The 21,738-nt window shown below is 40.5% G+C and overlaps 1 protein-coding gene across 2 annotated transcripts in view; it reads left to right on the top strand.

Annotated features, from left to right (window-relative positions):
* LOC117411060 (DNA polymerase zeta catalytic subunit-like) overlaps nucleotides 1–21,738 on the top strand; it is a 60,811-nt gene that overhangs the window by 4,928 nt on the left and 34,145 nt on the right. The window contains exons 2-8 of one of the 2 annotated variants that reach the window (XM_059025832.1): nucleotides 9,315–9,504; nucleotides 10,271–10,345; nucleotides 11,191–11,351; nucleotides 15,379–15,532; nucleotides 16,039–16,133; nucleotides 17,082–17,180; nucleotides 19,606–19,690. In XM_059025832.1, coding sequence (XP_058881815.1) covers nucleotides 9,315–9,504; nucleotides 10,271–10,345; nucleotides 11,191–11,351; nucleotides 15,379–15,532; nucleotides 16,039–16,133; nucleotides 17,082–17,180; nucleotides 19,606–19,690 — 859 coding nt within the window. Of the gene's footprint in view, nucleotides 1–9,314; nucleotides 9,505–10,270; nucleotides 10,346–11,190; nucleotides 11,352–15,378; nucleotides 15,533–16,038; nucleotides 16,134–17,078; nucleotides 17,181–19,605; nucleotides 19,691–21,738 lie in introns of both variants that reach the window. The other variant, XM_059025830.1, reaches the window with a different exon arrangement.

Below are 21,738 nucleotides of genomic sequence, written 5' to 3'. Positions count from 1 at the left end.
ATTTTGGATAGAGAACATACCCACGCATTCCCCAGGTGTCAATGAGAAAGAAAAGCATTTACGGGTGATCTCTGGACCGGTTTAGACAGAAGGCAAGGGAGCCAGATCACAATGTAAATGAAGGATGAATCTGCTATATGTCATAACTTTGCCTGTAATAGAACAGAATTGGAGCAACACATTTAAATATTCTGTCGTCTATCATGGCAGCTTCAGGTGTATTATTGTTATGTGTTGCTGTGCTGGTTATCTGATCACGTCCAGTTACATGGTTAGTGGTGCAGCCCTGTGATTCACATGTTGATGTGTGACACCGCAGAAAAAGGTTCATGGGTGTTCATGGCAGGAGGCTCCTTGGTTAACGGGTCTGCAGTCTGCTGCTGTTCTGTGAACTACACTTTGTTCTTTACTTTTCCTTTCTTCACTGCATAACAGGCACTTTGTGAGTGCTGTAATGTACGTTTACCAATTAGCTGAAATGTTATGCACTGTTGTAACAGGGGAAGTGGTGTGGACAAAGTGCTGCACTTCGTTTTTCTACTAATTGTCTTTTTGTTATGCCAACGCTCTCCATAATTCCTCACAAATGTGTAGATTTTTCAATGATGTTCAATTTAAATTGTTCACACCATCTAGTCTGCTTTGCTGTGCTGGGATTGCTACTGTAATTATGCCCTCTGAACTGTGCTGCCACACTTCTGTCTCACTTCCATTTGTACAGTACGCTGGATGTTCTAGGCTCTGATAAACTCTTTATATTTTAATAATGTGGAAACCACCTCCTGCTGCTGCTGCTTTGGGGGGGGGGGGGTGCGCGGGGGGGTGCGCGTATGTGTGTGCGTGTGTGTATCTGTCTCTTGACCTGCCATAAGTACACTATGCTGTTTTGAGTTGTTTTTTAAACGTATACAGCCACACTAGACATTAACACCCTGCTGTCAGGGGTGAAGATAATTTTGAAAGAACAGCTGGTGACGGACGAGGTTTGTCTGCTGCTTTCAGGCCGGGGAGTCGTGCCAATAGAATCTCCATCAATTCCATGCACCTCGAAACAGGGAAGATGCTGCTGGGCTTGTTAATGCGATGAAATGATACCAAGTTCTTTTATTGTCTTTTCTTTTGTTTCCAGTGAACAAAGCTTGTGTGTTTTCAGCATTAAAGTGCCTCTCGTGAATTTTAACAAACTGGATAGCCAAACAGACGTGTTACTAGGAAAGAGCCCAAAGAAGAGTAACTGGAGAGAATGCACGTAGTAAACAGTCAGCCATGTATCCTATTGTGTATTGACATTGAACTAGTGGGGGGCGCTGCAGCTTTCATGTGTGTCTGCTCTCTACCTGCTGTCTTTCAGCAGAACAGGCAGGCCTTTTTAAATTAATTGAATAATGCCTTTCTGGATACAGCTGGTGGTCAATTGAAATGGGCGGTTTTATGCATATACTGTATTTCTTCTAATTCGGTTATCTATCCAAAATAATTACTGAATGGCATTTCATCAGGCCTGGTCTGTGAAAAGAAGCCACTCAATGGGGTAATGGTTTTTTGTGTACTAGCCTCCTAGTGGGGCCCATTTTAAGGTAGTGAGGTCCTTTTACCCAGGGTGAAAGAAACCACTCGCATGTTTATCTTCCAGTACCACGAGTTACAGGTCTGCGGTCTGTGTGTTGCTAGGTTTCGTAAGCAGCAAGCCAGGACTGTATGTGTGTTCAAATGGTTTCTGTGTCCCATTGACTTGAAGAGCGTTACAGAACCGTTTTCAGTGTTTATATGCATTCCTTTACAGTACCTTTGCTGTATCTCATGTATGCATTCCTGTACAGTACCTTTGCTGTATCTCATGTATGCATTCCTTTACAGTACCTTTGCTGTATCTCATGTATGCATTCCTGTACAGTACCTTTGCTGTATCTCATGTATGCATTCCTGTACAGTACCTTTGCTGTATCTCATGTATGCATTCCTTTATAGTACCTTTGCTGTATCTCATGTATGCATTTCTGTACAGTACCTTTGCTGTGTCTCGTTTTGGCTGCATTGACATGGGTCATAAATCGACTACAATACTCAAAGTTTACGCAAGGAAAGTTTACAGGAAAGAGAGAATTTGTCTTGCCGTGAGCATCACAGTAGCCAGAACTCGCTCCCTCCTGCAACAATGCTGATGTCCTCATTTGAAAAGAATGGCTGTGGTGAAAAGAGAAAACTTGCAGTATTGCAGAAGGAAACACTACAGTATATGATGCTCATAAAATAAACCCTTTTTCTCCCGGCGTATGCTCTCCAGTGAAAAATATTCTTGGTTTCTGCAGCTGATTTGTCCATTCACATTTTAATTAGAATATTAAAATGTATCACAGCTATATGGACAACACATCTATGGTAAAGTAATGTGATTCTTAGAACTGTGGGTGATCTTGTTAGATCTGGACTCCTTAATTCAATAATCAAGGACACATGGTTGGGGCGAAGTCTGGGGCTGGAATGGATAGAAAGGAGTACCACTGATTTAGATCATTATTTACCCATAACTATTCCATTAGAAATGCTCCATATTCTCCCTTTTACTTCTTTCAAAAACTGCTTCTAAAAAGAATCTGCTCACTCCACTGAAACCGCCCTCCTGTCTGTCACCAACTCACTTAAGTGTGCCCGAGCTGCCTCTCTCTCCTCTGTCCTAATTCTCCTCGACCTCTCTGCTGCCTTTGACACTGTTGATCACTCTATTCTACTATCATCTCTTGCTGACCTGGGGATCTCTGGCACTGCTCTGGCCTGGTTCTCCTCCTACCTCTCCAACCGCACTTACCAGGTAACCTGGCGTGGAGCAACCTCCACACCTCACCCACTCTTAACTGGAGTCCCCCAAGGGTCAGTCTTGGGTCCTCTCCTGTTCTCTCTCTACACCTGCTCTCTGGGCCCCCTCATCGCATCCTATGGTTTCTCATACCATTTCTATGCTGATGATGCTCAGCTTTTCCTCTCCTTCCCCACCTCTGACTCCACCATCTCCTCCCGTATCTCTACCTGTCTGTCTGCTATTTCCTCCTGGATGCACTCGCATCACCTCAAACTCAACCTCTCTAAATCTGACCTCCTTTTCTTTCCCTCCTCCTCCCCCTCCTCTGATCTCTCTATCTCTGTTCCTCTGGAATCTACCACACTCTCTCCCTCTTCCGCCGCTAAGAACCTTGGAGTCACCCTGGACCCCTGCCTCTCTTATTCCCAGCACATCTCCACTCTGGCACGCACTTGCCTATTCTTCCTGAGCAACATCCGAAGAATCCGACCCTTCCTCACCAACTATGCTACCCAGCTCCTAGTCCAGGCCCTGGTACTCTCCCGCCTAGACTACTGCAACTCCCTCCTGGCTGGCCTCCCTGCGTCCGCCACCTGTCCGCTCCAGCTCATCCAGAACTCTGCTGCCCGCCTGGTGTTCTCTCTGCCTCGCTTCGCCCACGCTACTCCACTACTCCGCTCACTCCACTGGCTCCCGATCACCGCTCACATCCAGTTCAAGACTCTTGTACTAGCCTACAGATGCCTTGACCAGACTGCACCCAGCTACCTCCAGACCCTCATCTCTCCCTACACCCCCACTCGACCTCTCTGCTCCGCCTGCACTAGAAGACTGGCTCTACCTCCGCTACGCTCCCCTACCTCCCGAGCCCGCTCCTTCTCCACCCTTGCTCCGCAGTGGTGGAACGACCTTCCTACAGATGTCAGGACTGCCCAGTCCCTGACCACATTCTGGCACCTCCTTAAGACTCACCTCTTCAAACAGCACCTGTAGAACTCCTCTGTTTGTATCCTGGGACACTATCACCCTTCATTTAAATGTGCTTTATTTTGCTCTTATCTGCCCCCTATTTTACTGCATTTAATCCTGTACTTCAGAATATTGTAATCTGCCAAGTGTTTAACCTGTAGTATTTTGTATTTAATCATATCCTGATGTAACTATCACTATTTAATCATATCCTGATGTAACTATCACTATTATCTGCTGTGTTATTGAATTGTGGTTTGTCACACTTGAACAAAAATTATTGTATTTCTTGCTCTTATTGTATTACTTGTATTGTAACACTTGAATGTATTTGTATTTGCTTGCGATTGTAAGTCGCCCTGGATAAGGGCGTCTGCTAAGAAATAAATAATAATAATAATAATAAAAGTGTGCAGCTGTAATCTTGTCCCCTTTTAGAACTCTGATTTTTCTATAGAGATTTTTCATCTACAGTACTACAGTAACTCAGTGTCCTTTTTTGCAAAGAGGACTGAAATTAAAGTTGCACAACCCTAGTTTACAGCTCACTGCACAATTTCAGGTTTTAACATGCAGACCCTGCGGTTGAAAAAGGACAGGTGTAAGTATGGTAAATAAAGATTGAAGGAGATATTTTTAAATCTTTCAAGTCTAGCCTTAAATATATTTTACACAAGCTGATCTTAATTTGATCTGCAGTGAAAATGGAAAAGGCAAAAGGGTTGGTGACAAGAACCTCCACCCCACCTCCACCCCACCAAGGATTCAAAGCTTTGCTGTTGAGTCACATCTCTGGCACATTAGTAGAAATGTGGTTTATAACCCAGACTTATTTACACATTTTCCATGGCTGTCCCATTATGGCTTGGAATGAGCTTAGTAGTGAAACATCTGGTTTACTGGAAATCTCATACGGATGGTGTCCGTGTCTCATCCAATTTAGCAAATGGAGTTTAAAGCTACAGGGTACTGTAGGTGTCTTTCCCTTCTATGATCACTTCACACTGACTCCTAACAGGAGTGCTGTGCTGCACTCGAGTCCAAGGGAATCCCCAGACTGTCAAAGTTTTGGAATTGGTGTTGTGATGTCAGTTCAGAGAGTTACATTCTGGATGATGTAAGCTGCTGGCTGGAGCCACAGGTTGGAATGTGCTGCAGAAAGTTGGAAACATTTCTTTCGAAGCAAGAGCTTAAGAAGCATCTTCGCCTCAGGGGTGTTTAGCAGTGGAGTTTAAATGATTTCCAAGCATTCAACATTTCGTATTTTGTCAAAAGGTTCAAACATACAGTACATCAGGAATATGCTTGTGAAATACAGATGCAGGCCTTAGTGTGTACTTTGTAATAATAAAGTATATGTTTATTTAATATTCAGTGTTTTAAATTCAGAGCAAATGTCTAGGTGGTTTCAACAAGATTAGTGTGGAAGCCTTCTTTTCTATAATTGAACATTGGATTGCTTAAATGTTCAAGGTTAAGATTGCTCATTGTTAAGGTGTGTATATTGCTGAGAAACCAATCGAATGACATATAATTGTTTAAAAATTCCCTGTCTGTTTATGTATGTTATCATTAAAAGGGGTTTTGTTGTTTTTTTCTACTAGCACAGTAAAAGGATGCAAGCTACCCATTTTCAAATGATAACTTTTGTAAACATCTTGAATAATTACTAAAATTGGCATCCTTTAGGGGCTGGGGCTCCCTGTGTATTGAAAGAAGTCTCAGCTTGGCAGCATTACTAGCCCGGTGCTAATGGTGCCAAAAATAGCTGTGTGCCCCCAGCAGCTGTGCCAACAATCCTATCGCTGCCAGTGCCTCTTCCTAGTGTTCTATGCAGCTTCTCTGCATGCCTAAATAAAGACAAAGCTTTCTAGTCTACCCTCAAACATTACAGATCCATGTTTATTTAAGGGGATAGTTTGGGCTCCATCCAAAAATAAAGACTTTGGAAATTGCATCCCTGGCAAATTTTCAATACTTCTGCCGTGAAGGCTTTTGTCAACAGGCTGAGCATTTTGTAGTTGTGAACAGAGCTTAATTAATTTAGATGTGCTGCCATATTTTTGTACTGTATTAAAACCTTGACAGTAGTTTAGAAATGTGTATTGCTTGTGCTGATAATAATCCACTGCTCCTCTCCGACAGCTGGTTTCTTTCTCTTTGCAATAGGCAGTGTTCCAGGAGATGCCTTGGTGACTGGCTAAGCTCATGTGTGTCAGTGAAATGCTGTAATGTACAGGCTGGCTTTGAGCCTTGTGTTTACAGAGGCCTATGCAACATTAAAGAGAGCTGTTTAAAATGTCCCTGCCATTCATTTGGACCCAGTATTTGTGAATTGTGGAACTGTAGAAAGATCAGTATAGCTTCTGCACAGAATATCCACAATGGATAATTCCAACAAGTAAACATTTTAAAGTATCACAAACATAGATTGCAACTTTAACCATTCATGTCCAGTTGGAAAGTGGTGAGTTTGTGGTGTTTGACAGGTAATGTAAAATAAATCCATTCTAATGACATTGCAGGTTTCAGAAGGTTACAGTGAATCAAGGATGTTGGACTTAAAAACAAGCAAAAAAAAAAACACTATAGTTTGTTCTGCCTGTTGATATTGAACAGTACCGGTATGGTTTGATATTCCACCAAAATTTTTTAAAAATTGTAATTCATGACGAAGTAATGGCAGTTTCTTGATTGCAGTCAGAACAGGTTTATATATTGAGATGTTTTTATGGTAAGCGGCAAGTTAAGGGATTGTTACAAAAGAGCATTATTGCATCTAGATTGGGATCATTCACCACTGCCCCCCCTGCTATTTAGTTCACATTAACAGCAGAATGTTTGAAAAGCTTCCTAGCTATTCCTTCAAATGGCTGCTCACACACTCAAAGCCTCCAGCAACTGTAACTGAATGAAAGTGCAGTGGAAATAGCACCTGTTTGCAGCGCTCTATTGATTATGCGGTGTGCTGAGGATGTATTGGCTAGCCTAACGGTTACTGTGTTCTGTGATAAAAGAGCAATGAAAGATTGCTCTTTACAGTACTACTGCATATGATAGTAAGACAATTCAGAGAGTCAACCTAGGATGTCCTAAAGATTTCCATCGGCTGCCACTTTTCATGGTTTTTAGTCACCAGTTTTGATCCAACCTGTCAGCTGTGGAAATTCTGGGGGTCCTGAAGTTCCTGATGGGATCTGAACACAGTGGTTTTTTTTTTTTTGTTTTCACAAAGACAAACCAGAGGACTGATCTGCTAGAAACCACTTCAAGCAAATGAACACATTGCATCCCCAGTTTCAGACCTTGCCGCATAATGCAGAGTAGTGTAGGCTACTGTAGCAAACAGGCTGGGTATTGATTCATTCATAAAATTCAGTGTGTTGGTGTGATAAGCTCAAGCCCCACCTGTGGCTGGCAATGAGGGAAGGTCACTTTGCGGTAATCTCTTTGACCAGGAATTTTTTGATAAGGAAATGTGGTTGTTTACTGTGTATCTGATTTCTGCTGCATATCCCGGTTGCCTAGGAACCAGCGGTGCCATAAACAGTGCTTTGGAAAAAGAAAATTGAGTTTAAGCAGAAAAGGCAGCTTTCTCCCAAGCAAGTGGCTTTCCCCATACTGATCCAAATCCAGTGTTTGCAGTACAATATCGCAGCGGTTCTTGCACTACTGCTGATTCAAAACAAATAAACAATCGGAACACCAACCTGCTTTGCATTTAATGACTAATAAAAACTGTGACTTTATTACCAAGTCAACAGCATGGCCTATTGAGGTTGGGCTAAAGCATGGAACAATGTAGCAAAGAGATTCTAAAAATGCATGGTATTTTGTTGTAAATGTGCATGATTGTGGGATACTAGGAAGCAACCAAAAAGGCATAAATATGTGTCCGGTAGATTAGAGGCCTCATTTTTTTTAAACTGCATTCCATGACAGATTTTGGTTTGATACAGCATCTGTTTTCATACAGCAGCTACAGTATGTCTGTATTCTGTAGTCTAGGATGAGTAAGTACCTGTAGAGGTTTGCTTTAAGAATCTATGTAAGTGTAAAAAAAGAATAAGACATTGAAAAAGACTTGTAAGGTTTACTGACTTTATTTTGTTTCTTTTGATATGTCTTAATTTTGGAAGAACTCTGTATTTTAAACATTTTGACTGGGCTGCAGTGCAGCAGCAGCTTAGGCCTGTATCATACGTTGTATCCCCAATGGTCTATCTGAATTTAACTTCAGAAGCTTGGAGTTTAGCAAACAGTGTGACCCCCAGGAATATTGTTGTCTAGACAGACCTCTGGGTGCTGTAGTGCTGACTCCCGCAGCTTTCACTCCAGAGAAATGCCAAGAATAGGTAGAATAGGACCAAGTTAAATTGGGTTACCTAGTCTAATGAGAGTGCAAAGACAAATGAGTTGATGTTGCAGAGAAAAGCCTGCCTCTTGAAGGAGCAATTACAGTACATGTACGGGGCCTAATGTCTAGTATGTGCCTGCTATAGTCCATAAACCTCTTTTTTTTTTGTTTGTTTGTTTTTTTGTTTTTTTATACTGAATAATTTTACCCTGCTGAAGTACCCTGCTGTCTTACAGCAATATTGATACTTACTTGGCAACATCCCTTTTTTCTGACCTGTGTTGGGAGATCAGCGAGATTAGCCTACGTTGAATCTGTGTCTCCACAACTCAGAAATTGAGCCCAAAGGAGCCAGGCTGGGTTACATCTCTCTCTCTCTCTCTCTCTCTCTCTCTCTCTCCTCTCTCTCTCGCTCTCTCTCGCTCTCGCTCTCTCTCTCTCTCGCTCTCTCTCTCTCGCTCTGAAAAAAAAGCTCCCTTACAAATATACATGTGTCTAGGGGGCTTTGGTAGATGGGTTTTGGGCACTGAGGTATCCCTCTGGGGTATACAGTAGTAATATCCATCTACAGTAGGTAGTGTTGTCATTTTGGGAGTATTTTAATATATAAACAGCATTGTACTTTTATGTACACAAACTATTCTTCTTTACACTACAGTATCAAGAACACAGTAATACAGAATGTTGTTGTGTCCCGAGGTTTTGATGTGGAGGTTTTCTGTTTACACGTACATGTTTAGTGTGCTAGTGGAAAATTATTTAATAGCATATGAGGCCTCAATCTGCATTTTGGAGTGTGTGTGTGTGTGGAAAATAAAAACATAGAAACTAGCCAGTGGTTTTGCATGCGTGACAATCAACCACAAAACTTTCCAACTTGCTCCTTGAAAGGAGAGCCCCCATTACTGTAGGTTTTAACCCTCTGCAACCTTACTTACTAAACGACTTTGGAAAATATACAGATTGAATAAAGGGGGTCTCTCGTCTTTTAATTGTATAAAAAAACTGGGGGAGCATACTCTAGAGGTGGTTACAGGATGAACTCAATTATGTTCGATTGGACCGTTTGAAAAAATTTGAGGATGAGGGTGATGTAGTGTACTTTTAAAATATTTTGTCATGGTGATGTGCTGTGTCTAATGACTGCAGCAGTTCTCCCTTCATTAATCCTTTTGTTCTCTGTTTTTCCAGGCCAGAAGACGTGTCTCCATTTACACGGCATATTTCCCTACATCTATGTTCCATACGATGGCTACGGGCAGCAGCCAGAGCGCTACCTACGGCAGGTGGCCTTTAGCATCGACAGAGCCCTTAATGTTTCGATGGGACACCCTTCCTCCAGCGTTCAGCATGTATTCAAGGTGTCACTGGTGTCTGGAATGTAAGTGTCTTTCCAGTTCATAAAACACGAATCCGTTTATTGTGATGTTATCAATCGTTTGTCTTGATTATTTATTGCAGTGAAAAACTATTGTCCGTCGTATTATCGTCAGTAATTGAGCTGAAAGGAAAAATAAGCACTGCTACTGCGATGTTTTGCTCCTCTGTCTTCCAATAGACAACTGATCTGTTCATGAAAAGATGTAATTAAACTGGCCATCGGAAACTCGCTGTACCATGTAATTAAACTGGCCATCGGAAACTCGCTACAATACAGTCCTCCCTCTGAAAAGTGAACATTGGTTGGCGTATTACTTTATTTTCCAAAAGCCAACAAGTGACAATCGGACAGAAAAAAAACAAAACTATGTGATAGTGTCACAATCATTGGGAGTTTAAAAAGTGATTTAACATAATCTATGACTTAATTCTTAGCCAATAATCAATAACTGAAAATGTAATTATTGTCCAATCCTAATTTACCCCCCCCCCCCCCCCCCCCCACCAAATCACTAATGAGTAAAACGTACTGTATACCTTTGATACCTATCTTTTGTGAGTGTGCAGATATCCGATCACATTTGTTTGGACACTGGAGACAATCTACAACTGAGAAAGTCTCTGCAAGCTATTTGTGTTGTTTTAATAGAACTTGAATGTGAGCATCACGGTGTACAGTAGCGTGATACGTTACCCACCCACTGAGAAGGCTGCTATTGTATGAGCAGTTACCTTGATGGAATCAATGCTCTTTTTCTTATTCCTAGGCCGTTCTATGGATACCATGCGAAGGAGAGACTATTCATGAAGATGTACCTTTACAATCCCTCGATGGTCAAGAGGTAGAGTATCAAATACTTGTGCCTAATTTTAATTATGTGTGTTTTAAATGCACTGGAATGGTATGATAGTTTGTAAATGGCATTCATGTAGAATATATTTCAGTTTTAAATGTTTTCCTGGATTGCCTAAAAAAAACCGTACAACAGAATTCCAATGGCATAGCAGGAATTGAGTGTTTTTTGGCTATGTGTGGTGAGTGGGGAGGGCATCTGTCTGGCATGGACTGTCCAGAAAATATAATTCTAATCTCGGATCAGGTACAGTACTGTGTGTGTCATTTTAAAGGCTGGTGATGAAATCTACAGTACTGCAATACCAAAATCATGCAAGCTTAATCTAAATCTGTGCAGCAAAATGCTAAAGTAGAAAGACACTTTTCTGGTTCTGTTGTAAATGTTTGTTTGGCACTGGAGTAAAAGCTTAGGAAATCTATTGCATCAACTTAAATTAAAATCATTGGAAAGCAGGGGATACAATGTTCTTGCAGGCTGGTTTAATTATATCTGCAAGCTTGCATCGCACGCCGAGTAACGGAGCCCAACATGGCCTAGATATACTGAACCAGCACTGAGCCTCCAGTCAGATAGTGATGTACAACTTACTTTGAAATGATTTTAGCAATACGAAGTGGATTGTATATTCACGTTTTGGATTATCCTGCTTTTTGATAAGCCGTTTTTTTCACAGTTCCATTATGCGCAGTGCTTTAGTTTTAAAAGTATTGTTCGTGGATACTGTTTTTTGCATTTTTGTAATCAAAAGCTAAAAAGAAGTTGCTTATTTAAAACGACAAATAAAACACACATCGTTTAGGACAGAGGTTAATGCTTGTGTTTCTGTTCAGGGTTTGTGAGCTACTGCAAGGAGGAGCCATCATGAACAAGATCTACCAGCCCCATGAGGCGCACATCCCCTACCTCCTGCAGCTCTTCATCGATTACAACCTGTACGGCATGAACCTGGTCAACCTCGGAGCCGTCAAGTTCAGGAAGAGCCAGAGAACAGGTCACTTCAAAAAGAAACCAGTGTTTACACTTCTTAATGGGGGGTTCTGCTTGGGTTAATAATTCTCAATCTCATAAACTTAATGGCCACTTAAAATTAGTTGTGTGTGTAGGCTAAATATAAGTTTAGGCACGCATATATAACTATGTTTGAGCAGCAGTAGAGTAAACTACATCAACAAAATATTCATTTAATACAATGAATCGTATAATATAGCTATTAAAATGTAATTGCGTAATGCAGTATGTTTCTGTGTTTTATGTCGGATAAACTTGCACAGTAACGCATGCTGCCTGGAATCTTATGTGAGCCTTTGTTTTAAGCTAGAGTTCAACCCTTTCAAAGTTTTAAACTTGAACAGTTCATGTGCTTTTCTGCTTCTAACACTGTGTTCCCTTAGTCTGTGCATAAAAGCTCCTCACTGTTAAAAACCTTTTCACTTGAGTCTCAATAGCTGCATCCGTTTGGGTTAAACAGTGATCAATTCATGCTGGCCTTGCTTAGCCTTGGGAACCTGACAGCAAACCAGGTTTCCTCAAAAACTGCCCTAGAAATTAACTCCTTACTATTGCAGCCTTGCAGGTTCAGCTGTGGCAGGGCCCCATTGGCCTGTCTATTGCTGAGGCTGTTTTCATGTTCCGTTGGTGGTCGATGGGGGGGGAGGGAGGGAGGGGGGGGGGGGCAATGATAAGTACTCAGATAAGAAAGGGCTCAAGAAAAGGAGTGGAAGCCTGAAAGACAAAGAAAAGCAAATAAGTGTGGAAGCCAAGAAAAACACATGCAAGGAAGGAACTTGCACTGTGATACTGCTGTCAGCTTTACAACCACAGTGTTTGGTCTGTGGGCTGTTGAATAAAATACTGAAAGACCAATAGCTGCAGTGTTCAAAAACCATGTTCGATTTTGTAATATTTTGTAGGTGTTAGGTTGGATATTGATGCATATGCACACGTCAGCCCTTAAAGGAAAGCCAATTTGGACAGAAACAGCAGAGTAAATCATGCAGGACTGGAGTTCTGGTCCCATTCCACCCTCCCCTGAAAAGTCCACCTCCAAATGTGCAGGGCAACAGATAGCTGTTCCCTTCTACAACCCCTGAATCTTTTCAAAGCCATGTGACAAGTGTGAGGGTCATTGAAACGAGAAGTGGGCAGCCAGGTAATGTCTTGTGTCAAACTGCCATTCAATAGCACTGTTCAGGTTGAAACATGGACAGCTGTCAGTAAAAGCCACCCACATATATAATAATTCCGAGGTCTGTCTGCGTGTCACTGAATTTTTGTGTGTCAGGTTACGGAACATCCTTGTTATTGGTGGGCCAGGTCAGTGGGATGCTAATCAGTCTATGATCCCACCCTGTAGGCCTTGAGCAGTGAATGGCTTGGATGGCTTCCAGTTTGTTGAATGGGATAAGGGAAGAGAGAGTGAGCGTGAGAGAAGAAAAAAAAAGTCACATGCAAGGCAATTACAAACAAACCCACAGGCTCGAGATCATGAACATTCTCTCTTTGTAAATCACTGTTTAAAATCACAGTCGAAAGCAGTTTCCTTTTTAAAAGGAATGGATTTACCACTGCTTTGCTGTTACAGTGGTAAATCACAGAAGTGTGTTTGTGTAATAGTGTTTGAAATGCCGGGGTTCCCAAACTTTTTTTGCTGTGCCCCCCTTCAGAGATTTAGTTTTTCCTGTGCCCCCTCCCCCCTCTAGTAAACAATACAATATTTAGAAAAATGTGATTTTTCCTAAAATAACATATTGTAGTGTCGCGTGTAAAATGAAAGCAGGCTCCACACAGGCAGTAGCTTCGTGCTCGAATTCAGCAGTTTATTAACACAGAACAAATAAACAATCAAGGACCACGCCAAAGCAAAACAAAATAAATACACCCCCCCCCCCCTACCCCCCCCCCCCCCGCTTGCTATCTAGTGGTGTGACACAGCAAAACATTATGCAATACAGAAACATAAAAGACAAACAAACAGGACAGTCCATAAGTAACGATGGAAATCACCGTGTTATTACACTATTGTAGCATTGAGCGTGCTGTAGGTGCTACCAGGATATAGTACATCAAGGACAGCGGCAAAGGTGCAACATTTAAATAAGCAACTAATCTTTAATAAAGATATATATATATATATATATATATATATATATATATATATATATATATATATATATATATATATATATATATTAAAGATCATATATATATATATATATATATATATATATGATGGATTGTATTAACATCAATACAGTCACTTATTCTCGTTCTTCATTTCAAATTTAAATGAGAAAGTAAGGACGTGGAGGATTTAAAAGCCAATTTAATTTTTTCACAGCCAAACCCCGTAAATTAAACTGATTGAACTATTATTACAGTATAACTTTTTGTTTAGATCTGTCTGGTTTTACTAGTACAGTAGTAACGTCCTAATTGAAATTTCAATTGGTTTATGCTTGTGTAATAAGGTATGCTGTATTAACAATACTACAGTCAGTTTAATTGACGGCGTTTTGCTGTGAAACAACTAAATGAGCTTTTAAATCCCCCCCAAGTCCTAAAAGCAGAATAAAGAACGAGAAAACTAGGGTGTAACATTTTAATAAGTGACTCGTCTTTTATTAATGTTAATACAATTACGAATTGTAATGTTTGTCCAGCTTAATTTTATTATAACTTTATAAAATATTTATTTGATAAAATGTTGCACACTCGTTTGTCCGTTTTCTACATTCTGCACGCAGTAAAAAACAAACGAACAAAAAAAAACACGTAATTTTAAAACTAAACGCTAAGATCCCTTCTATTTATAAACTGCAGGTGTAGAGCGAACCAGAATCTCATGGGACTGAAATGCCTCGCTTAAAAAACAGTACTCAACTTCCTGAAAATGCTGAGTAGTGATTTTTATATAGAGTGTATATATATTGTTGTGACTTTGTTACGTTGTTTTATTTGAAGTGTTTAAAGTTAAATTTCAGTTTTCGTTTGCTTGTTCAGATACAAAAAGGCACAGTAAACGTTATTACTTTATGAAAACGTGTCGATGGCCACTGTTTACTATGAAGAAACCGCAATGACAAGGAATGAATAAATAAATAAAATGCGTTGTCAACTTTTATGTACTATTTATTTCGGGAATAAACAAAACAACGTTTAACTTTTATTTCTGGCATCATTTGTTTTGTAATTAATTCACTGGGGTAAAGTAAAGGCCACCGTACACTAGACCGACCCGGTAAGACACCGACCCGATTTCGTCGGATCAGTTTTGTGTGCGTTTGAAACCGACACCGCACACAAAACCGACGGAATCGTGTTGTCTTATCGGGTCGGTCTAGTGTGCGGTGGCCTTTTTTTCTTTTTCTTAACTCCTGTGATATTTTTCTGTTTTTAACATGTAATGTGTTGTAAGGTCTTGCTGTAAAATAAAGGCAAACACAGGCGCCACGCCCCCCTGCTGCTATGCTGTCACTGCCTGCATTTTATTACTTTTTGAAAAACGAACGAATATCAGAATGAATATTTAAATTATGAGCAAATATCCGAACATGAAAATCCCTTGTTCATCCCAGCACTAATTAAAACCCGCCGCCGCTGTACTTTCAAGTAAAGGAGGGCTGGGCGATAGAGTTGCTGAGCTACGATAGGTGTGAAACGACACAAGCTCTGTAGACATGGATTGGTCAGATTTAACAGGGTGTTGGTCAGATTAAACATGATCCCTACCTGGGTAGTTTATTGAGTCAATCATCCTGGAGGCCAACTGAGTCTGCCATTTACCACAGAGCTTTTACAATCGCCAAGAAGTCAGAAAAATGTATTTTCCAGTCAGGTATTGGCACCCCCCCTAATAACCTCGTCGGGCACCCCGAGGGGGGCTCGCCCCAGAGTTTGAAAACCGCTGCTCTACAGCCACTCCCCTACATTGTACACCACATAGTCAGAAGCTGCATTTATGGTACCAATATTCCTTCCTTCCTTCCTCATCCTTTCTCTGTCATTTGTTATACCCACAGATGACGCTGGAGGGACCCCCAAAGATGGCTCCATTAACAGCAGTTTCAGATTAAAATGCAGCATGTGGAGGAGTCGTTCAACTCCAAAAGTCCAGCTCTCAGATTCTTCCCTGGAGGGAGCCTTTGTACGATGGGAGGAGGAAGCCATACCGAGGTGCGTGAGATCTGTCTGTCATGTTTACAGAGGCGTGCTGATCACAGGATATGGAATTTAAACACTGTGGGGAGATAAAACTGGTGTCGGTCTTACAGTAACATCATCACAGTCATGTAGTGAGAAAATCTTCCACCATTTAAAGTGCTAATCGTTATAATGGGTTATATTTACACCTAATTCTCATAGGAAGGGCTTTTCCCAGTTGATATAATACCCAAGTCATAACACTGATGCCTAAGTGTGTGTCTGCTTGACTTGGTTACACAGCATTGTTTGCTGAAGCTGGTCTGTTTCTGTCCATGTATTTCACTGTAAAGTCATGACTTATTTAAAGATGCTATAACCACACTTTCTGCAGTTACACCTGTTTCCATATTTTCCTTTTACTCTTAAATTACATTTATTTCCATATTGCATGTCCCGTAAGCTTACACTAAGGGTCATTTCCAGCTGGGCATTGTAAGGGAAAGTGGGAAATCCAAGCCAGTGTGCTTGTGTTGCAGCTCCTTGGTCCTGGAGGGGGTTGAGAAGCAGAGCACTTGTGAGCTGGAAGCAGACGCTGTGGCAGCGGATATCCTCAATCGCCTGGAAATTGAAAGTAAGGAAATCACGTTACCCTTGGAGCCTTTACCGTTTGGTCTAGATTATGTATATTTCGTTTTTCTTAAATAAATAAATAAATAAAAATTAAATGCTGTATAATGAAATGGTGAAAAACAAACGTGGGTATTTTTATTGTTTCTTATAAAGTGTACTTGGTTAAAATCAGTCTGCTTAACTCCCTGTGCCCAGTTCTGGTTCTGTGTTCGAGAAGACTGGTGAGTAGCTGCCGTTTAGACAGTGCTTGATTTTTCTCAGTTGTGGAAACATAATCCAGCTAGCTTCAAGTTTCAAATCTAACAAAGATCTTTGCTTACCTATTTTAAGGCCAATGAATAGCTAACTGGTCCTGGCCTTATATACTGCTCAGTCAATGACATATTGCACGGTGACATATGTGCCTACTTTCTATCCCAATGGTTCATCTTAAAGTAGCCACTCATTGTATAATAATTTTAGCATACTTTTATACTATTAAACAAACAGTTTTTAAACATAAGTGCTACCAGAAATTTGGAAAACACATGTAAAAATGAACTTGAACCTGCTCGGCTGTAACGTGTATCTCTTCTTAGGATTCTGCTTGGCTCACTGCTTTATTTTTAAAAAGCAATTGGCCCTCTAGGTTGCTAGGCAACCTCAAAGAAAACAATTATAACCCAGGCATGCAATACTGTAATTCCCCCTTTTGAGTTTTGGAGACTACACGGTGCATTGTATTACATTTCAAGTGGAAAATCTGTTACTTGTGACCTAAGGTTCCTCCAATCCCAGTTCACTCAAAACCACTTTTCATTAGACTTCAGCTCCCTCCTGCCAGCCTTGCCTTATAGAATCTTTCTCCGCTGTAGTTGACAACGAAGACTTAAGTGTTTTTGGTTGATAGTTCAATTAATCTGCTGATGATGGGTAGAAGCATTAAATGCGTTCCTTCTTTTTCCAGCAGAAACCAGAAATCCTGGTTTGCAAGACTTTTGGGAGGATGAGAAACAGCGGCGGCGGGATCACAATGAATCCTCTCAAATCAAAGTGTCTGATTCACAAGGTCGGTCACAGCAGACGCACCTTTTTGAAGTTTTGTTGGTTTCAGCATTCGTGTGAAATTTATGATTAGAAATCTGTTTGCAGCTTTTAATAGCCACCGCAGTGGAGGTTGTTGTCTGGGCTGGGGGTGGTTGGAGTTGCCTCTTTGTAATCTTTCATCGGTCTTGATTTTTTTAGGGGGAGGCTGAGTTTGGAAGACTGGTTGCTGTGTCCTAACCCCGCTCAGGGAACTCATTATGTTTTCCCATATTTCTGTACAGTAGCTCACACTTCTGCCACCTGCTGTCATATTCCTGAAGTACATCATTGTCTTCAAAGCACCATTGTTCTTGTTGTTTGGCAAATATAAAGAAATGACTCTATACTAAAATTCCTATTTCTTCCTTTTATGAGAACTGTAACAGCTAGGTAAGCACAGCCTGTTACATATTTTGAATGCTAAAAACAGCATTATGGTTGCTATTTGATTTGATCGATAATACTGCTGTTACAGGTTTTATTGTCTTATTTTGAAGATCAAGTGATCTAATGCAAAATCCTTTTTTTTTTTTTTTTTTTTTTTTTTTTTTTTTAGGGGGGGGGGGGGGGGGTGGGGGGAAATATGTTTTTAACTCCTGCAGAGGTCGCGCTAGCTTGTCTTTTCATACATTCCTGAAATACACATGCCCAAAATTTTGCATCCCATCCATCAAATATAAATGAACACAAAGGCTAATAAACTCCAGGGATGTGCATTTTGGTACATTTTTATGAACGTTTAAACTCTATGGCATGTAGTAGTTTACAAAATATCTGTCTGTGTATAGATATACATATAAATACATATATATATATATATATATATATATATATATATATATATATATATATATATAATATATATATATATACACTAACAGACTGTTCGCATGACAATGAGACGGGAGTCTAAGCACTGTTTGTTGCCTTCATCTATGTGCGTTCTAATATTTTTCTTCATTCCAATAACAGCAACAGCATCACTGTGTCTTGAAAAACTGTACATCTGTGCGTATATGTTTTGGTTTGTTTATTTTTTTTTTGCCCAGCAGCTTTCAGACACATTACATCTTGCCTTCTCGATAAGCCACAAATACTTCATCTCCCATTCAAAATTATAAGAACGTATTTTTCATTTGCGTTTTTGTGCATTACTACTGCTTCCAGCTGCTTCGGTCACAGTAGTACTCATACTCAGAAGTAGATGGCTGAGATGCAGATGAGCAAAAAAAATGCTGACTGCTTAGCAAAAAAAATTTCAGATTGACAACTGACTTGTACACTCTACACTAGGTATTCATTTTTATTCTTAAAAAAATCTGTAAGGGCATCCCTGTTAAACTAGTATAGAAAATAACAAAAGCACAACGTTAAATTGGGCAACTGCAAAAATGAAATGCGAGTTGAAAGTAGGATTGGGGAAGAACAATTCACATAATTTGTCAGCTCTGTTTAAAATCAAATTAAAGGGACCACAATTAGGGTCAGGCAAGATATGAAGGTAAAAGCAAAGATTGTTTTGCAATTAACTGCTTTTAATTATGAAACAGAATCGGCTAAATTTTGTCACCTGATTAAAAATAAAACCCCAAAACTTCAAGCCCTACGTGTGTGTGTGTGTGTGTGTGTGTGTGTGTGTGTGTGTGTGTGTGTGTTTGCATTTACTTTTTCCAAAATACTTGTTTTATTTCTTAGCAATATGGGGCATAACACATTGTTTTAAAATAAAATACAGTGCATAGTGGGATGCTATCGTATTAGTTTCCAATGTTCATTGCGCTGCTAGGAACTGTAACTGAACTGTTCTAATAGCATTATGTGTACGCATTCCACCCGACTAAACATGAAACGGTACTTCAGTGTGGACGCTGAAGTTTGAGCTGGATTAATTAAAATGTTTTTGAGTACGGTTCTTGAGATCGGTTATGTAGTGTGGTCAGGGCCTAAAAGTAAATATCCTTAATATTGCTGGCAAAGCCAAATATGAGGCTTATTGCTGCCACCTACAGGACTGGAGTGTACCTTAATCAATGCTGTTATATTGCAGAACAGTTTATTGAACGTACAAGCTATTCTCACAAATTGTCACCCATAACAATAGCATGTTCAAAAGCTTTTTAACTCCTAGTGTCTTATGATTTGGAGTCAGGGGAGCTTTACCTTTGATAACTCTGTTTTTTGTTTTCACCTCTGAAGTGTTTATCAGCTCTGTAACAGCTGTATATTCAGTAGTATGGGGAGTTGTTAATAGCTCAGATAATCAAGCATCTGGAACATAAACACAGTCCTTGAAGGTGCAAATGCACTGTGATCTTAGTCCTTGCTAACAAATTAAGTTAAGGTACTAAGTGAGGGAAGTGGAGTCCACCATTAATACATATACTATAATAACTTGTCTGATTTTCCAGATCGAGGATTTGTTGCCTCTACTGAAAGTGAGAGAATCTTTTTGAAGAGACTGAAGGAGATTTTAAGGCAGAATGACTTCTCTGTGTAAGTAGCAAGATGCGTATTCTGTATGCAGGACTAAAAGAGCTGCTGATTGGGAATAACTTTGCTTGTTGCAAGTACAATTTCAGCTTGGTGCACATCAAACATCCTTTCAATTTGCAGGTGGTTTGTGAAGTTATAACACTTCCTCACAAGCAGTATCACAAGAAAATATGTGGTTTATGTATATAAACCACATATATATATCGGCCAAGGAAAACAACAGCAGTTGATGACAGAAAAATGACCAGAGCTGTGAAAAACAACCCTAAAATAAGTGTCAGTGAAATCACCAACAACCTCCAGAATGCTGGGGTGAAAGAGTCACAATCTACTGTTCGCAGAAGACTTCGGCAGCAGAATTACAAAGGCTGCACTGCAAGATGCAAACCTCTGATCAGCACCAAAAACAGAAAGGACAGATTAGAATTTGCTAAAAAGTACAGAGATGAGCCAGTAGAATTTTAGAACAGAGTTTTATGGACAGATGAGACAACGATGAACCTATATCAAAGTGATGGGAAGGCAAAAGTGTGGAGAGAAAAGGAAATGCAGATGATCCAAAGCATACCACCTCATCTGTGAAGCATGGTGGAGGTAGTGTCATGGCATGGGCATGCATGGCTGCCTCTGGAACGGGCTCACTCATCTTTATTGATGATCTAATGAATGATGGCAGCAGCAGAATGACTTCAGAAGTGTACAGACGCATCTTGGCTACCAATGTACAAGAAAATGCCACCAGACTCATTGGGCGGCGCTTCATAATGCAACAGCACAATGACCCAAAACACACTGCCAACGCAACCAAGGAGTTCATCAGGGGAAAAAAGTGGAACGTTTTAGACTGGCCAAGTCAATCTCCTGATTTAAATCCGATTGAACATGCATTTCACTTGCTGAAGAGGAGACTGAAGTCAGAAACTCCCCAAAACAAGCAACAGCTGAAAATGGCTGTAGTAAAGGCTTGGCAAAGCATCTCAAAGGACGATACCAAGAGTTTGGTGAGGTCAATGGCTCGCAGACTCACTGCTGTTATTGCATGCAAGGGATTTGCAACTAAATACTAGCTTTCATACTTCTTATATTTGCTTTAAGTTGAATTGTCCCAATACTTATGCTCACATAAAATGGGGGGATGGAACTCTAAAAGTGCTGTTATTCTTAGCTGGTAAAACACGTATGTCTTGAAACCACCAGAAATAAAAGGTGACATTCTGTACTTCTTGCCTCATATTAATCTTTCACTCGTATTTTCATATTGCTTGAGTGTACAGCAAAAATAGCAATTTTGACTTCACTGTCCCAATACTTATGGAGGGCACTGTGTGTGTGTATGTGTATGTGTGTGTATATATATATAATACACACTGTATATAATACATATATATTCATATACACGTTGATGGACAGCAATCTTCAAGTCATGCCACAAATTTTCGATTGGATTTAGGTCGGGGCTCTGACTGGGCCACTCAAGGACATTTACCTTTTTGTTCCTTAGCCACTCCAGTGTAGCTTTGGATCATTGTCATGCTGAAAGGTGAACTTCCGTCCCAGTTTCAGCTTTCTTGCAGAGGGCAGCAGGTTTTCCTCAAGGACTTCGCTCCATCCATTTTTCCTTCTATCCTGACAAGTGCCCCAGTCACTGGCGATGAGAAACATCCCCATAACATGATGCTGCCACCACCATGCTTCACAGTAGGGATGGTGTTCTTTGGGTGATGCGCTGTGTTGGGTTTGCACCAAACATAACGCTTTGCATTTAGGCAAAAAAGTTCAATTTTAGTTTCGTCAAACCACAAAGCTTTTTGCCACATGGCTACAGAATCTCCCGAGTGTTTTTTTTGCATACTTCAAATGGGATTCAAGGTGGGCTTTCTTGAGTAATGGCTTCCTTCTTGCCACCCTACCATACAGGCCAGATTTGTGGAGTGCTTGGGATATTGTTGTCACATGCACACTTAGACCAGTCTTGGCCATAAAAGCCTGTAGCTCTTGCAAAGTTGCCATTGGCCTCTTGGTAGCCTTTCCGATCAGTCTCCTCCTTG

The sequence above is a fragment of the Acipenser ruthenus genome, chromosome 6, assembly GCF_902713425.1.
Source record: "Acipenser ruthenus chromosome 6, fAciRut3.2 maternal haplotype, whole genome shotgun sequence".
Classification (NCBI taxonomy): Eukaryota; Metazoa; Chordata; class Actinopteri; order Acipenseriformes; family Acipenseridae; genus Acipenser; species Acipenser ruthenus.
This window is presented reverse-complemented; position numbering and strand designations above follow the sequence as displayed.